Source organism: Neoarius graeffei, chromosome 21 (genome assembly GCF_027579695.1).
Source record: "Neoarius graeffei isolate fNeoGra1 chromosome 21, fNeoGra1.pri, whole genome shotgun sequence".
Lineage (NCBI taxonomy): Eukaryota > Metazoa > Chordata > Actinopteri > Siluriformes > Ariidae > Neoarius > Neoarius graeffei.
The window spans coordinates 39,898,785-39,918,227 of NC_083589.1; the positions used below are offsets into that span (position 1 = coordinate 39,898,785).

At 40.7% G+C, this 19,443-nt stretch overlaps 1 protein-coding gene across 1 annotated transcript in view; it reads right to left on the reverse strand.

The window, feature by feature from the left end:
• Positions 1 to 11,030: 11,030 nt before the first annotated feature.
• The window catches only part of kiaa0930, a 103,428-nt gene continuing 95,015 nt past the window's right edge, over positions 11,031 to 19,443 (reverse strand). The window contains exons 9-10 of the mRNA XM_060903106.1: positions 17,376 to 17,531; positions 11,031 to 12,232 (exon numbers count right to left, since the gene is read on the reverse strand). Coding sequence (XP_060759089.1) covers positions 12,192 to 12,232; positions 17,376 to 17,531 — 197 coding nt within the window. The 3' untranslated portion in view covers positions 11,031 to 12,191. The remainder of the gene's footprint in view (positions 12,233 to 17,375; positions 17,532 to 19,443) is intronic.

Genomic DNA, 19,443 nt, shown 5'->3' on the forward strand with positions numbered 1-19,443 from the left:
AGACTGTTGTAAAGAGAAAAGGGGATGTCTCACAGTGGTAAACATGGCCTTGTCCCAACTTTTTTGAGATGTGTTGTTGTCATGAAATTTAAAATCACCTAATTTTTCTCTTTAAATGATACATTTTCTCAGTTTAAACATTTGATATGTCATCTATGTTCTATTCTGAATAAAAAATGGAATTTTGAAACTTCCACATCATTGCATTCCGTTTTTATTTACAATTTGTACTTTGTCCCAACTTTTTTGGAATCGGGGTTGTACATTGTTCTCCAAGTTTGATTAAAAAAGTGCGACCTGGAACAAGTAATCATAGTTTTATGTAGGATGACTTGGATGGAAATTTATCAGTACTTGGTTTAGTTTTTCAGTATATTGTTGGTACGTTAATTATATTGTACATTTGAATAAATTCCTGTGATTAATTTACTGGTAAATCAAATCGAGTTTTTAATAAACTATATATAGACAGACAAAGCTTGAGCTGAAACACGATCTGGACTTTTGTCAAGACTTAATGACTGGAATATTTTCTTCATCTTATTTAACCTTTGTTTCTTTCTTTTATTAACTCGTAGCTGATGGATTCTCATTAGGTCTTAAAATACAATATTTTTAAAAAGCCTGCTGTATTTTAACACTTGCCAATTTGTATGCAGGGAACCTTTGAACTCGGCCGCCGAAGATGCCGTCGATGATGCAAACAGGCATCATTAGAACGGTCCGCTTTTGAAAGCAGGTCTCTGATAAGAGCTCCATAGCAAAACTAATGACTCGATGTTGCTTGATGTTTCACACACATTAAAAAATTGTGCTAATTCTGACAGATAGTTTAGTTGACGCTGTATACGCTGCTCGTCAGTCAGCTGAAATGAACACACTTTACTCCAAATGTACACCAGGAAAAGTTTGATTTGCACTCAAGCTATGAGATGAATGAAGTTAACAAGAAGGAGATCCTTATAGCTCCCAGTTTAACACTGTACAAGCTTCATGCACTTGTAATTAAACAATAGCATGAGTCAACATTTAAAACCTCCTGGATATGAGACAAGGAGAGATGATATTTGGTCCCAGTGCTGGTGCATTTATATATCGCCAGACTTTTCTTTTTAACATGAGAACTTTTGGTTGATATAAATTTTCATGGGATAAACACAGGTCAGTCTTTATGATTACAGCAGCAGTTCTTGGGTACAAATCTACAGAACTCTACAGTTTCCAGCTGAGATCCACTGAAAAAGGGAGAGCCTTGGGCATAAACTGTTTTTGGGATGCACAAATATTTAGATCATTGCTAAATGGCACAAGCACAAACACACATATCACTCAGAATGAGCTTAACTTTATAAGCCTTTTGGTTATGAGTTTAACTCCATGTATTAAAAGACATCCATCCATTATCTGTAGCCGCTTTATCCTGTTCTACAGGGTCGCAGGCAAGCTGGAGCCTATCCCAGCTGACTACGGGCGAAAGGCGGGGTACACCCTGGACAAGTCGCCAGGTCATCACAGGGCTGACACATAGACACAGACAACCATTCACACCTACGGTCAATTTAGAGTCACCAGTTAACCTAACCTGCATGTCTTTGGACTGTGGGGGAAACTGGAGCACCCGGAGGAAACCCACGCGGACACGGGGAGAACATGCAAACTCCATACAGAAAGGCCCTCGCCGGCCACGGGGCTCGAACCCGGACCTTCTTGCTGTGAGGCGACAGCGCTAACCACTACACCACCGTGCTGCCCCTTTGTGTTGGTATAATTTAAAAATAAAGAAGTGTTGCCAGGCAAAACAAACCTCACCCGGCAGCGCTTATTATTTTATTAAGTCCTTCCCACGCCTTACAGTACCTGGTATTCCTAGGCAGTCTCCCACTCAAGTACTAACCAGGCCCAACCTGTATGGTGGCGCATCGGGCGGTGCTGATCTCCGTTTCCATAGCCCTCGGCCTCTCGCCTATTACATAGCTAGGGTTACAATGGGGGGCTGGTCCTCTGGTAACCACGAGAGTTTAACTCCCCAAGCACATCTGTATTGCAGCGTGCCTTGCCAGATGGTAGTAGGTACCATTTTTATGATGGTCTTTGGTATGACCCGACCGTGAATAGAACTCACGATCTCCTGATCGAGAGGCGGACACGCTACCACTAGGCCACTAGTCGGTCTTATTATTTTATACCTATATGTTAATAATGGTAATCTTTCTCAATCATCAGCTGTCAGGTTATAGTCCTATGAAAATCCATGACCTTGAGTTGGACATTTCAAAGTCATTCAAGGTCAAAGGTCATATGAGACTAATTATATGTTGATAATGATAAACATCTCTCTATCGCTAACCATTTTCCAGTTATAACGGAAAATATGCAAATTTTATCAATGACCTAGACCCCCTCCCCAACATTTGATCCCCAACTGCTAAGAAAACTATGAGAGCTACCCCATCATGTAGCATATCATTGGAAGCAGAATTGAAAGATGAACATTTTGGAATTAGTTTGAAGTAAATATGATGAATACGAAGGAAGATATCATGAAAAAAAATACACGATTTTGACCTTGACCAGATGACCCTCAAAATGTTGGAGGTTCTATTTGAGACCACTGCCCATCTATCCTGAAAGTTTCATGAAGATTGGTCCAGCCATGTTCCCGTAATGTTGCTAACAAAAAAAAAAAAGAAAGAAAGAAACCCCACCGAAAACAATACCTCGCCCCCTGGTGGACTCCGTCCCGGGCGAGATAATAATAAACTAGCACAGACTGAATTTACAGATGTACTTTGATTTAGTGTAAATAGTCAGGAATAATGTTTTTATGTAATTTTATAGGTACATACTTCTAATAGAATTGTAAACCTACTTTCTAAACTGCGTGCTCGCTGTGTACAAAACCCAATCACATGCTACTCAACAGTGCTACTGTACAAATGAGCTCATGCAAATTCTTCAAAAGATGCAATTATAAGGCCGCATTAATAAATTCCAGCAACACACAACATTCCATGCTGCTGTCATTACGTTCTTTTATTAAAGAACTTTTACAGAACACTTTTTTCTCTTTTTCTACTTGGACTATGAAGTGTCTCATTAACCTCTCTGATAAATTCTGCCTGCCGGATTCTCATTTCTAAACCTAATCAAAGCATGTTGTGCCTCCATTTTTATCTTAAAATGTTCGCTGTGCTTTCGTGACTCTTCTAATTTGGAAGTTACGCCCAACATTCACAAGGTATAAAAATTAATCATGGGTATCGAAAAGCAGAATTTACTCTGAGGTACTGAAGCAGGCATAGATTTTCATCTCAGACAGTGATTTATTTACTGCCCTCAAGATTTAATGTCATTTCCATAGTTGCTTTTATTCTTGGACTCCATATTAAAGATCGGTGTCTCAGGCAGACTTTCATGTGGCTTGAAATAACCGGGAATTTGTTTTAGTATTGATTTACAGTCGATCCATCCATTATCCATAACCGCTTATCATGTGCAGGGTCGCGGGCAAGCTGGAGCCTATCCCAGCTGACTACGGGTGAAAGGCGGGGTTCACCCTGGACAAGTCGCCAGGTCATCACAGGGCTGACACATAGACACAGACAACCATTCACACTCACATCTACGGTCAATTTAGAGTCACCAGTTAACCTAACCTGCATGTCTTTGGACTGTGGGGGAAACTGGAGCACCCGGAGGAAACCCACCCGGACACGGGGAGAACATGCAAACTCCACACAGAAAGGCCCTCGCCGTCCACGGGGCTCGAACCCAGGACCTTCTTGCTGTGAGGCGACAGCGCTAACCAATACACCACCGTGCCGCCCCTTTACCATTGATGTAACATACAAATGCTTTCAAGCTTATTTTCTCGGCTCTAATATAGTTTTTCATTACTAGTAAAAAAAAAAAATTCTAAAATATTTTAACACTTAATTTTTGCATAATTGTAAAGAGATGTGAATATATGAAATTATATATAAATAAAACACATACAGTCCTGTGCAAAAGTCTTAGGCGCATGTAAAGAAATGCTGTAGACCAAAAATGGCTTAAAAATAATGAAATGAAATGTTTAACATAAAAAAATACTATAAACAGCAGTAAGCCATAATAAATGAAACAAAGTCAGTATTCGGTGTGAGACGACCCTTTGCTTTAAAAAAAAAAAAATCAGTAGTCTCAGGTCCAGTGAGTGCAGTTTTAAGCGGAAATGAGCTGTAGGTTTTACTGAGCATCTTCCAGAACCAGCCGCAGTTCTTCTGGACACTTTGACTGTCACACTCGCTTCTTCATTTCGCACCAAAACCCAGCAGCCTTCATTATGTTTTCTTTTTTAATCTGAAAAGTGCTCTCTTATGGAACATGCTGCTCAGATACAAACTTTTTTTTCTGTAACATTTAATTTTGTGCTGGAAAAAATATGAAAGTTTGGACTCAAAAATGTTTTTGTACCGACTCGATAACGTAGAAGTCACAAAATAGAAATCTATACCAAAGTTTGGATGAAAAAAAAAATAGGGTGCCTGAGACTTTTGCACAGAACTGTATGTACATATATTAACTGTTGTCTGTTAAGACGAGAGCCAGTTGGAGTTAGATCTTTCAGCAAGGCTCTTGTGTACCACCAGGGGTACGTGGAGCAGAGTTTGGGAATCACTGCCTTAAAGTGCATATTCTGGACCAATTTCGTGTTTTTTAATATGAAAGTATGTCCCTTTACACACTCATCCAGAAGGGTAATTTTGCACAAGGCCATCTGTCTACAGCAGAAAAAAATAAAATAACAAAACGCGTCTGGAAAAATCCCGAGGGAGTCTGGAGCCAGATTCGTGACGTCACCTGCGGAAGCGCCAGCAGGCTGCGAGAGCTTTGCACGGTTTCAGTGCACAGCCTGTGTAGACCAAGCGCTCCCATATCTCTCTCATTGTCCGGTCTTTTGGGAAACGATGAGTACTAATCCCATCAAGATTGGCGTTGCTACACCCTCCTACGATACATCTGTTAACCATTTTAATAATTACGTGATAACATTGAAGAAATTTGCAGAAAACCACCAGGTCGTTTTCTCATAAACAAACCAGCACTGACGTAGGATTCAGAGGGAGGCGTCCCGCACGCGACGTCACGAAAATCAATGTTTGCCGGGAAATCCAAACGGCAAGTTTTTTCAGAGGCGGACCAATTCACCTCAAATGGCTTGATTTCAACTGAATTTTTCTGGTATTGTGTAAGGTAAAAAAAAATTGCGCAAAATTCTCATCTCATTATCTGTAGCCGCTTTATCCTTCTACAAGGTCACAGGCAAGCTGGAGCCTATCCCAACTGACTACGGGCGAAAGGCGGGGTACACCCTGGACAAGTCGCCAGGTCATCACAGGGCTGACACATAGACACAGACAACCATTCACACTCACGGTCAATTTAGAGTCACCAGTTAACCTAACCTGCATGTCTTTGGACTGTGGGGGAAACCGGAGCACCCGGAGGAAACCCACGCGGACACGGGGAGAACATGCAAACTCCACACAGAAAGGCCCTCGCCGGCCACGGGGCTCGAACCCGGACCTTCTTGCTGTGAGGCGACAGTGCTAACCACTACACCACCGTGCCGCCCAAATTGCGCAAAATGTGACAGATATTTGACCAAAGTTTAACATAAAATAGGAGAATTACATTGATCTTGCTCCTGAATTTACCCGTGATATGCACTTTAAGGGCCCAACAGTGGCAGCCTGGCAGTTCTGGGATTTGAACACAACTGAAACAGGTCACTGAATGACCTGTTTACGTGTCTTTATCTAGTAGTATTAAACTGCTCATATATTTAACTAATGTTTGAATCCCTAAATGTTTTTTTTTTCTCTTTAGCAATTCTGAAATTATGGATGTTTTAGAAATCTTTTAAAATTGTGTGGTAGTCCATTAGAAGAAAAAAAATTAAAGCAAAGTACATTTCTTCAGGCTGATTAAACTGGATGGTGACTGTGAAGATTCTCAATCATCCAGGTCATAGTAAACTGTGGGTGGTAGAAATGGGCAACTGGACTTGCTTGAAAATTCTTGAAAACGTTTCACCTCTCGTCCAAAAGGCTTCCTCAGTTCTGTCTGACTAATAGGGAGTATCAGATATTTATCCTCTCCTGGATCAGAATCAGAATTCTGATGACCAGCTCATCTAAGGTGTCATTGAGGCATCATGTTAGTGTGGGTCACTGGAGGCTGGGTGTGAACGGCGAGTCATTAGGGTGATCAAAGGATGGCTTCTTTTTGGCGAGGAGTTAAAGAAGCCATTTTTGTCAACCTGGAACAGCCATCACTGAACAGAGGTGGGGGTCTAAGACATCATTTGTCAAACATCTACAAGGCAGTCTTGGACACTCTTCCCAGACGGCTGGGGCCCTGTCCACACGGCAACGGATTCAGGTGAATCCGATACAATTGTTTATCGTTTCGGCCTGGCGTCCACACGGCACCGGCGTTTTGGGTGCCCAAAACGCAATCTTTTGAGAACGGGTTCCAGAGTGGAAAGATCTGGCAACGTTGCCGTTGCGAAGTCGTCTGGATGAGTAGAACGGATTTGTTTACGATGACGTCACAACCACATGTGCTTCACGCCAGGTAGAAGTGTAACGAACTCGATGCAAGTTGTCAACAAATCCTATAAGTTGGTTCATGAAACGCGCTTACAAAATATTTTCACTGTGAATATTTATTGTGTAATGGTGCAAAGTGAGAGAGAGAGAGAGAGAGAGAGAGAGAGAATAGCCCTTAGGGCAGAGTCAATCCCGCCAGCAAAAATAGGGAAAAAAAGGAGCGAGCTCACCTCTTCAGATGTTGGTTTAAGTCCTACAATACATTCCTCAAAAAGGGCGTAGAAGAACAAATTAATCCATCAACGTGTAGCATTCAATTTATTCCGGACCATTAAAGACGCCACCTTCCGCGTAGAATCATACGTCATCCTCGCCGCCATATTGGATAGGTCAAAGCGGAGAATAAAGATGCCTCATTCATGTGCTGCGTTTAACTGTACCAACAGGTTTACCGTCCAAACGAGATCACATGGGATTACCTTTCACAGGTGAGACTGGAAAAATACTTTTCATTGTATTTGGTCATTATAACGTAATTTTACCAACAGATTTTTCTGACTTTGTGGCTAATATGAAGTCTCGCGCATAATAGTTTATGCGCATGCGTCCTTACTTCTTCTATTGTTCTGGTGTCTCCGAAGGGACTGTCTTACAGCGCCCCAGAGGTGTGGCATGTGTATTGCATCGTTTTCAGCAAGCATTGCGTTGCCATATGGACCTGATATTTTACTGATCGTTGCCCATTTGGACGCGATATATTTTTAAATAACATCTCGTTGCTGTTGTCGTGTGGATGTAGCCTGGGTGTACGCCAGGACCCAGCTGCTTTCGGTGACTCACAGGAGGACAGAGAGAGTCAGATTGCCATTGATCACCCTAACGGGCAATCCTTTGATCACCCTAATGACTCGCCGTTCACACCCAGCCTCCAGTGACCCACACCAACATGATGCCTCAATGACACCTTAGATGAGCTGGTCATCAGAATTCTGATTCTGATCCAGGAGAGGATAAATATCTGATACTCCCTATTAGTCAGACAGAACTGAGGAAGCCTTTCGGACGAGAGGTGAAACGTTTTCAAGAATTTTCAAGCAAGTCCAGTTGCCCATTTCTACCACCCACAGTAAACCGGATGGTATAATTACAGCTGTGACTGGTGTTATGCTCAGAATTCGCAGATGCCACAATATCATGTAGTTTTATGTCGACCTCGTTAAAGCCGTGTGATGGAAAAAAATCAAACACAGATCAAGATACCTGAAGTCAACCTGAGCATACTGCACACACACACACACGATTTTACAAAGTTTTCATACCTGGTCTTACCTGTGCTGCACAGAAAACGCACTAGAAGTTATTAACCTCATTCAGTGATGGATGATGTGCGACCTGATGTACTCCTGAATTTGTAGCATTATATTTTCTTGTTCCCCCCCATGTGTAAACAATTCATAAATTCAAATAATTTTTTTTTTGTAATTTGTATTTCAATAAGAGGTACAGAAAATGTACAAGTATTAATGGTGTAACATAAATATAGGATAAACATGCACATGTAGATTTTTAAAAACTGAATACAAAAATGTGGTTGAAGCAATTAAAGAACTGGCGTATGTACCACAAGACCTCCTTGAAAGGAGCTTTGTATTTGGTTGACATGGGCTTCTACAGCCTAGCAGAAGAAAATAAGTACAAAGAAACACAACAAAAGTGAATTCTGAAGCATTTACAAAACAAAACAAAACAAAAAAACGTTGCTGACAAATCAGGTTGCTTTTCAATTCTCAAATGGCTACTAAAGTCGTCTTTAAAGCAGTCACTAGGAATACATTCGGTTCACAAAACCCAACATAATACTGACAATCAGGGTTTGTTCCTCACTTCCTCAATAAACACTTCATTGTCAGTGATTTTCGAAGCCAATCGAGTAACAAATGTGTTGAAAAACGACAGCCACCAGACGGTTAAATACTCAACACTTTACAAGGAAACACAGAACTGGAGGAACAGAAAAGGATTAAGTTCACGTTTAAAGAATCCCTAAAGCTTTCCAACGTTCACGGGTTCGAACCGAACAGACAAAACAAATCATGTGAATGTCCTGAATCGCAAACTGGGGGGGAGTTGAAGGGCTCTCTCATTATTTTGACTTCATGACATGTTATTTCAAGATATTATTTCATTATTTCAACTTGTTATTTCAGGACGTTATGTCATTATTCTGACTTAATAACTTATTTCAGGATGTTATGCCAAGTTATCATCATTATTTCAAAACATTATCCTGTTTTGACTATTTTAAAACAGCATATTTTAATATATGGAATATTTAACACCATCCAATCTATCAGTAAGATGAATTTCATGTATATTAAATTGTAATTGTTTTTCTGTATGCTGCAGATCGTCGGCCAGACAGACGCATGTCCAGTGATTCGTTCAAAAGATGATAACTCAAAATAAGTCTAATGAGACTAAAAATAACAACATACGATGTTGAAATGAGATATGAAGTTAAAACCATGATGTAATATATATATGAGTGATTCCACGCTTATGGGTACTGAAATGGGGACATGAACTTATTTTTAAAAATTCACCTAAAACCATTTCTTTTTTTTACCATCAGGTCACAAAACATGTAATCTTTAATGAATGATATGTTAAAAGATAACTTTAATTTTCTGAGATGTAATAAAAACATATTTATATGCCAAAGTCAAGCCTATGAGTTCCAAAATGATGTCTGTTACATTACTTCTGTTACGATTGTCCATCTCGCGTCTGTTACAAATTAATTACAATCTAGCTATATACCATGTTAATCTTATTGAAAGAATGTGTATGTTTATTCTACTACACATGTTTATTAATTATATTTGCTAAAACATCACCTTCCTATGTTTCAAAAAGTAATTCTACATTGTTAAAATTGAGAATATATATGTCCACAACACTTCTGTTACGTTCTGACTTTGGCATAAAAATATGTTTTTATTACATCTCAGAAAATTAAAGTTATCTTTTAACATATCATTCATTAAAGATTACATGTTTTGTGACCTGATGGTAAAAAAAAGAAATGGTTTTAGGTGAATTTTTAAAAATACGTTCATGTCCCCATTTCAGTACCCATAAGCGTGGAATCACTCATATATATATATATATATATATATATATATATATATATATATATATACATACACATACACACACACGGTTGCATGAAGACATGAAGTTTATCTTTGAGTGCTGAACATATTCACGAGTGAGCAAAGCTTACAAGTAAAAATATTTTCAACACGAGTAGATAAACTTCATATCTTTGCAACACCATGTAATGTTCTTTATATTATATGGACACATCCACAAAAAAAAAAAAAATACACAAGTCAATCAAAACAATTTTAATTTTGAACCTGTTCACTATTTTGACAAACACGCATCCTAGTCAGCAGGAAAACACTGGGAGTGACATCATTGGCATGAAATATTGGATATTATTATATCAACATTCACTGGATATGAGCAATCGTACGCTCTGATTGGCTACTCTACTACTAGGCTATCAGCTCATATACCGTGAGTAGAGAAAAACAAAATGGCGGAGTGTGTTGCTGAACCAACCGAGGACGAAATAAAAACTCAACTCGAAAACAAAATCCCAAAAAAATAAAAAAGCAACAAAAGATGGAATGAAAGTATTTGATGGTAAGAACATATCTTTTTTTTATTTTTCAAGAATTATTATTATTAGAGCATTTTTCACAAATCGCTCCTGTCATTTCGCCGGCTTGTTTACAATCTAAGCGGAAATGATTCTGTCGGACGTTTTGTATAAAAGTTTTTATTTATTGAATTTGCAAAAAATAAAAATGCTCCGTTTCTCAAAATCCAGTGAATGTGGATAGAATAAGAGGTATTCATGTACGACTCGATTTCGTGGAATAACTCTTAAATATGTCACTCAGATCTGCGATGCATTTCGTATGAAAAATACGAGTTTTTCAACACGAGAAGATAAACTTCCTGTCTTCAAGCCAATGCATGATTTTCTTTTTATTATATCGACACGTTCACAAACAAAAAGTACCCATATTTATCAAAACAAAACAATTCATCGATTTCCTCACAAGTGACCTATCGAGATTTATGTCACCGTTTTGGTTCTCCATGTCCCGGATGCAGATCGGATGAAAAAAATCTCATTATCTCTAGCCGCTTTATCCTTCTACAGGGTCGCAGGCAAGCTGGAGCCTATCCCAGCTGACTACGGGAGAAAGGCGGGGTACACCCTGGACAAGTCGCCAGGTCATCACAGGGCTGACACATAGACACAGACAACCATTCACACTCACATTCACACCTACGGTCAATTTAGAGTCACCAGTTAACCTAACCTGCATGTCTTTGGACTGTGGGGGAAACCGGAGCACCCGGAGGAAACCCACGCGGACACGGGGAGAACATGCAAACTCCACACAGAAAGGCCCTCGCCGGCCACGGGGCTCGAACCCGGACCTTCTTGCTGTGAGGCGACAGCGCTAACCACTATACCACCGTGCCGCCAATATAACAAGTTATGAAATCAAAATAACGACAGAGCACTTTAACTCATCCCCCACACAACTTGCGTTTCAGGGCTTCTGTATGACAGGTGTGTTTCTGAAACGTAGTAGTTTTAAACGTACAAACAGCTCAACCGCCTTTTCTGAATAACACAACAAATGGACTGTTGTCCTCTTCATCTTCAGCATCATTCTGTTGCACGTGAACGTCTCACACTGGCAACACTCCGTAATAAATATCACAATGATTACAAAGATTTCCTAACTTACAAATGAACAAATGTATCATGTCTGGGTTTTTTTTTTTCCAACAAAAGAAAAGAAATCTACTTGTGCGGCATTTTTTCCCCTTTTTTTTTTTCCTGCGTGAACCAGAAGGTTGAACTTAAGACACATCCAGCATTTCCAATTCTGGACTCTGTGTTGGGAGCAGGCAGAGTCGAGATGTCCCAGTCGCTGGTTAGGAGGTGTTAAGGCCTAGGGATGAGGCGAGGTGAGGGGATGGGGGGTGTTGCCTTTGGAAAAAAAAGCACTACACACAAAATCAACAACATTGAAAGACCCAGCAGTCTGTTTACACAGGGCTGAGAGGGCCGTGGGTGAGAGATTCACTGAGTATTCTAAGCAGCAGTGTATTTACAAGGAACAGAGACATTCTTTTGCATGTTTTTTCTTTGATACGTTTCCCTTTCGCTCGCAGGTGGGACGTTAGCCAGTCCTGCCTTCCGAGCCTGAGCTGATCAGATGGAACGAGGCATTTCAGACGGTGTTCAGTCACTCAGGCTGTTGCGCTCATGTCCACATCCAGACCGTCACAGAAAACAGGTAGAAGAGGCACTTCTTGATTGGCTGGTTTTTAATAAGTCCTTAGTTCTTGCATTTCTTCTCCTCTCCTTTTGTCAGCGGTGGCTTCTTTTTTTCTTTTTTTTTTTGGTTCTCTGTATGGATGCTAGATGGCGCTGTTGTCTGAGGGGCCTGATGTGGAGAGGCACTTAGTCACAAGTCCTAATGAAGTCAAGAGCCACTAGATCATCAGAATGGGCTTTTGTCTCACCTCCAGAATATCTGTCGAAGAAATTCCATAATCACGACAAAATAAGTACAAACAAGCCAACTGACACTGTTAGAAACAGAGGTACAGTGAGAGTCCATTTCTGTCCTCCTCTACACTGATGTACCCCCAAGGGCTCATTATTAGACATCAAAATATCTATGTGTACCCCTTTAGGGCCAAAAAGGTACACGTATTGTCCCGAGCGGTATATAAATGGCACAAATAAGTACCTTAGTGAGACCTGCCCCAGTGACAAGCCATCGTACCCCTAAAGGTACAATAACGTACTTTATTTTCTGAGAGTGTACAGTACCAGGCAAAAGTATGGACACACCTAACTCGACGCTTTTCTTTATTTTTATTAATTAAAAAAGTCACTTCATGTCTTAAAAGAGAACTGAAGTCATTTTTAAACTTGCTTTATTTTTTAATTAACGTGTTATTCAGTTACGTTTTCGGTTTTAGTAACCTTATATCGTGACTCGTATTGGCAACTAACTGCAATTAAATATTATACTTACTGGCCTATTCGGTTTTTAGCCATGTTGAATTTAGTTCGTTTGGTCCACGGCAGGCGTCGCTTATCCGCGCGATCTTCACGAGACTTGTGCGAGACTTCGAAACGTGAAGTGTCAGCCAGGTGTCAGTGCCGCCATTTTGAAAACTGTTTTCCAAATGAAATATTGCACAAAAACGAGTTTAAATGACGATTACTGCCTACTTTTTTCAAACTTTCCTGATTGCTATCAAAACAAACAAAACTTCCGGCTTGATTACGTCAGCATTCGAAAGAGTGCGCGCGCGTCTTTTGACAACGTTGGCAGATGTCGGTCACTTTGATTTCCGCTGTACGTTTTACTTCCGTCCTACGACGTCTCGCACAGGTCTCAACGAATCTCGTTTACGGTCATTGCTTTGACATATGGACTGATATATTACATAGCATATTTCAAACACTCATAACTTGCTATAGCAGCGACAAAATAGCGATCAAAAATACATTCCGATATTTAATAAAATGAGAGAAATAGAATTTTGATAATAAAAAAATTTGCCTTCAGTTCTCCTTTAAAGGAACAGTCCACCGTACTTCCATAATGAAATATGCTCTTATCTGAATTGAGACGAGCTGCTCCGTACCTCTCCGAGCTTCGCGCGACCTCCCAATCAGTCAGACGCAGTCAGACGTGCTGTCACTCCTGCCTGTTAGCAATGTAGCTAGGCTCAGCATGGCCAATGGTATTTTTTGGGGCTGTAGTTAGATGCGACCAAACTCTTCCGCGTTTTTCCTGTTTACATAGGTTTATATGACCAGTGATATGAAACAAGTTCAGTTACACAAATTGAAACGTGGCGATTTTCTATGCTATGGAAAGTCCGCACTATAACGACAGGCGTACTAACACCTTCTGCACGCTTCGACAGCGCATTGATACGGAGCTCAGATATCAATGCGCTGCCGAAGCGCGCAGAAGGTGTTAGTACGCCTGTCATTATAGTGCGCACTTTCCATAGCATAGAAAATCACTACGTTTCAATTTGTGTAACTGAACTTGTTTCATATCACTGGTCATATAAACCTATGTAAACAGGAAAAACGTGGAAGAGTTTGGTCGCATCTAACTACAGCCCCAAAAAATACCATTGGCCATGCTGAGCCTAGCTACATTGCTAACAGGAGTGACAGCACGTCTGACTGCGTCTGACTGATTGGGAGGTCGCACAAAGCTCGGACAGGTACGGAGCAGCTCGTCTCAATTCAGATAAGAGCATATTTCATTATGGAAGTACGGTGGACTGTTCCTTTAAAGTAATGATGGATGTCATTTCTCTTTATTTAGTTGAACGGTTCTTGACATAATATGGATTAGTACAGTTGTGGAATTAGGCTGTTTACTGTATTCTTATTATTTACTCTTTGATCTCAAACTCATTAAGAAGGCAAGAAATTGCACTAATTAACTTTTGACGAGGCACTTGTTAATTGAAAAGCGTTCCAGGTGACTCCCTCATGAAGCTGGGTAAGATAACGCCAATAGTGTACAAAGCGTCATCAAGGTAAACGCTGAAGGATCTAAAATATGAAGCATATTTTGTTTACCATGTAATTCCATAGTTTTGATGTCTTCAGTGTTGCTGTGCAGTGTAGAAAACAGCCAAAATCATCCGTCCGTCCTTTCTGAAATCAACTCCTCTCACAATTTTTGGAGGAATTTCACGAAACTTGACAGGATTCTTTGTTATATGTCGGTAAGACGCATATTGCAATTTCATTCGATTCAGTCGCATTTTACCAGAGTTATCGTGCTTGATTACTAAAGTACTTTGACAATTTCATGAGGGTGTATTAAGCACTTATAGCACGGATATAGTTGCCAGCGGGGGATATTGTGCTCTCACAGCACTCTTATTTTTATTGCATGATGCAGTTGAACGAGTGTTTTAGGGTTGACGGTATCTGACTGATCCAGCCGCTTGTTTGCAGTACAGCATTACGTTAAGCGCCAAACCGCCAATCAGTGGATATGATGTTGTTGTTATTATTATGTGCATTTTTTCATTCATAATAAGAACGACAGTCAGTCATATGCTTTGTAGGATGTAGATTTATATTTTAATATTTTTATTTTCGTCTAAGTTCTAGTCCAGCAGATTTTAGTCTGAATGCCAAATGATATGACCATATCTAGTTTCCAGTCATTGTAAAAGTCATTTTATTACAAAGTTACTCTGGAATCTCGTACTCAGCATTATAACTCTATTCTGTAAGAAGAGTTGTGTTGTTAATTACTAAATTTCTTATAGACTTATTATAAACATCGTATAAAATAGTCATTGTTGACATAAGTAGAACAAAAATGAGTGTTATTATCGTACCTATATATGAGGACCAGTAAGTTGTAACCAGCTGGAACATCATTGGCCCCTCCATATTTTTTCCAGACATGGAACCGACCTGCGTGTGCTACTGTTTTCTTGGGTAGAACTTTAATTGTGTTTTTCTTGAATCTTCTGACATTTTCTTGTAAGTTGTATTTAATTTGTAGTGTAATTAGCAACTAATGTCTAGTGTAATTTGGCCTTTGAAGATCACAAAAATGTGCCTGAGAAGCCATCTCCAGGCATCTAAAGCCCTTCAGCTTCCAGGGCCCGAAGGCAGGCCCCAGACCCACGGTCGCATTGTTCCGGGCCTTTGGCCTGTCATTTGGACAGACTGAAATTTGGATGGACAGCACGGGCAATTGCTCTAAGACAACGAGGGAGGCTCAGCCTCCTCTAAAAATGACGAACATCGTGTAGGATGAATTGCGCTAGGCTTATGTTATAGCCGACCTTATAACATTGCTATTTCAGATCCAGAATCATAGAAATATATGTGCTCAACCCACTACAGTGCGAAATCATTCCGTTATAACTTTAATGTGTGCGTGAGTTTTTCCCCCTCGTGACAGCGCGATGCAGCCCAGCCTCAGTGGACTTCAATGGCATTTGGGAGCTCTGCGCTTTTCAATCTCAAAATGCAAGACAATTATTGGACAAATACTGCGAAAACGCCCGCCCACGGAGTCTCACGGACTCCCAGCCTCAGTGGACTTCAGTGGCATTTGGGAGCTATGCGCTTTTCAAACTCAAAATGCAAGACGGTTATTGGACAAATACTGTGAAAATGCCCGCCCGCGGACTCCCAGCGTCACATGGGAGGGACATGGCAGTTTCCGCGAGGAGACTGGTGATTGGTGAAAGCGGTCGGATATTTTCTTTGATTGATGAAAAGATGACAGCTCGTTTCAAATATAGACAGGCAGCGGTGAATCTCAGTTCAGTCCCATGTGGATTCGCAAGTGCTGTGGTGTATTGTAAGAGCTCAGCTTACATTTCGATTTCATTCATTACATACGGTTTCTACCAGCTTTTTTAGTTTGTATATATTTTCATTGTAAATAAAGTGTAAATATAGTGTTGTCAAGTTTGCTATCTTAGTTCCAGAAATTTCGTTTACTTGAGTGACTGAACTTGAACTTGAGGGGGCTAGTCAGCTAGCAAGAAAGCTGCGCACGGATGCCAAGCATTGCTGATTTAATTTTGGCGAAGCCATTTGCCAGTCTTCCTTTCGAGGAAAAAATTAAAATTAAAGAGCAGGGTAGACCAACGCCTCAAATTGACTTGGTGAAAAAGGTAGGGAATAATACTCGTTCCTTTCAGCTCTCCTGGTCCGAGAAAGTGAATTGGCTAACAGCAAGTGACCCACATCAACAACAGTAAATAGGCTACTTTAGTAATATGTCATGGATGGACCAAAAATATAGAATCTATTTAAAATGTTTATGCTGAGTATATTATATTGGAATATATATTTCTCTGGATATGAATTAAACACAGCTACAATTTGGAAAACATTTTTAAACAAAAACACAGCCGAGAACATTTCACACTACAGACCTGGATTAAAAGTGAAGGGTTATCAAAATTGTCAATAAAACATTTCTCAGTCAAAATAAGTAAAATATAGGGAAAGTGTCATTGAATGAAATGTGTGGCACCCAGCTCTACTGCTGAGGTTCCTGACAAAGAGCTGCTTTCAATAATGATCAATTTTTAAACAACATGCCACAATTTTAAAATATAAAATGTTAAAATATACCCCCCCCCCCCCCCCCCAACACCACCATCATGTATATTGGACAGTAGGCTAATGGGCCAAAAGAACCTGTTATTTCACAGTTTGTGACGCTGCTAACAATCAGCCAGATCAGAGGCAAGAGTATGGGCAAAATTGATGTGTTTTCTATTAAAATCTGGAAATATTGTAACCGACCAGCCTCCCCTGTTTGAAAGACTACCAGCCGCCACTGATGGACAGATAACATTTCAGACTTATCTGTCCTGTGACAGTCTGCTTAAAATTCCTTATTTCCCACACCGGTATCACTGTACTGATAAAAAAGCTTCCATGCAGACAGCAGAATTAGCTTGTGTGTGTGTGTGTGTGTGTGTGTGTGTGTGTGCCTTTTATTTAAATGTAACTTGTAGGGTTTTTTTTTGTCTAAAACCCAAAGAGCTCAGTCATTGTGTGTCATGTGTAAGCTAATGCACAATTCTCCTGCACATCACTGAACTCTGTGTGTGGGTAAGTACAGGCTGTTTGTGTTGCACCTGTAGTGATCCGGTGTAAAGGAAGAGTGATGTAGGTGAGATGTGAGTAGAGCAGGAAGTAGTCCTCCGTCCTGTTCAGCTTCAGCCAGGAGCCCACGAGAGAGCGTCCGGTTCCCGAAAGAGAGCGTGAGCGAAGGTTTGTGGTGTTACACAGGTCTACACACACAAACACAAAATGCTTGTTAGTCAACTTGACCATCCGTCTTTAACCCTTTGGTGACTGACCCCTTGAAAATGGTTCCTCCAGGAACGATGACGTTTCAGTTGTCAAGACAACGGAAAAACTAAAATACAAGAGCATTTTGTTTTGTGCACAAGAGCATTGTGACGTATCTTTCTGTTTTTGTATTTTAGTTTTTCCGTTGTCTTGACAACTGAAACGTCATCGTTCCTGAAGGAACCATTTTCAAGGGGTCAGTCACCAAAGGGTTAAATGCTGGTCCACAATAACAAATGATATTAGTGAAGCTGCAGTTTTTAATTTGTTTCTTGTTCTTTAAGAGTCGTATAATTTCTCATCAGACCCGAGTCTAGCTACAGAGTGGGAGCTACACTGTCAGAAAGGGACATTTTCAGAATTTTATCGATTTTTAAAAATATTATTTACCCTCATTGCTCTGACCAGGGGCACCGCTAGAAATTTTGGGCCCTATGAAAGAATATAATATTGCCTCGCTTTACTTTCTGGTAACCCGACTTCTTCAAGAAGTCAGTCTGCTGATGGTTCACCATCAATCTGCTTCTACCATGTGCAGCTAACGTTAGTGCTGGACTGGAAAGCAACAAACCTTTTTCAACAACAAGGGGAGAAAAGAAGATGTGTTAAGGTCCGGGGTGTGTGTGTGTGTGTGTGTGTGTGTGTGTGTGTGTGTAAACATGCAGGCTGCACACTGGAGTGAGAGAGTTTGTCCTGGTGTCACGCTCTGGCGCTGCCTACACAAGACTGTATCATGTAATGAATCAGGAGAGGGGTGAAATATAAAGACTATCTATGCTAATAATTTTGCGGAAAATGGAAAACCAAACAAGAAGGTTGTTGTATTTGCTCGTTTTAAGAGACAAAATTATTAATTTTTTTATTAAATTAACTTACACATGGGGGCGGCACGGTGGTGTAGTGGTTAGTGCTGTTGCCTCACAGCAAGAAGGTCCGGGTTCGAGCCCAGCAGCCGGCGAGGGCCTTTCTGTGCGGAGTTTGCATGTTCTCCCCGTGTCCGTGTGGGTTTCCTCCGGGTGCTCCGGTTTCCCCCACAGTCCAAAGACATGCAGGTTAGGCTAATTGATGGCTCTCAATTGACCGTAGGTGTGAATGGTTGTGTCGCTATGTGTGAGCCCTGCGATAACCTGGTGACTTGTCCAGGGTGTACCCTGCCTCTCACCCAAGGTCAGCTGGGATAGGCTCCAGCTTGCCCATGACCCTGCACAGGATAAGCAGCTACAGACAATGGATGGATGGATGGATGGATGGATGGACTTACACATGAGAATAATGTTAATATTATTAACATTATTCTCCCCCGGGGCCCCTGGCTCTGACTGTTATTTATCTTGTTGACCCACTTTGACCCTTTTTGCTCAGATGAAATGTTAAAGACGAATGGACACAGAAGTAGGCCTTTATTACCACTGCCAACTCTGTTGCATGAGGTTATGTTTTCACTTCCATTTGTTTGTCTGTTCTCAACATAACTCAAAAAGTTGTGAACAGATTTTAATGAAATTTTGCCCAAAGGTGGCCCATGGACCAAGTAACAATAGAATACATTTTGATGCAAATCCAGTTATGTATGTGGATCCAGGATTTTTTTTCTGTTCTCAACGTCACCCAAAAAGTAGTGAATGAATCTGGATGAAATTTGGTGTCCAGCTTTAGTATCATCCTCGGTTCAACTGATTTGATTTTGATGTTGATAATATGTGGTGGGCGGCACGGTGGTGTAGTGGTTAGCGCTGTCGCCTCACAGCAAGAAGGTCCGGGTTCGAGCCCCGTGGCCGGCGAGGGCCTTTCTGTGTGGAGTTTGCATGTTCTCCCCGTGTCCGCGTGGGTTTCCTCCGGGTGCTCCGGTTT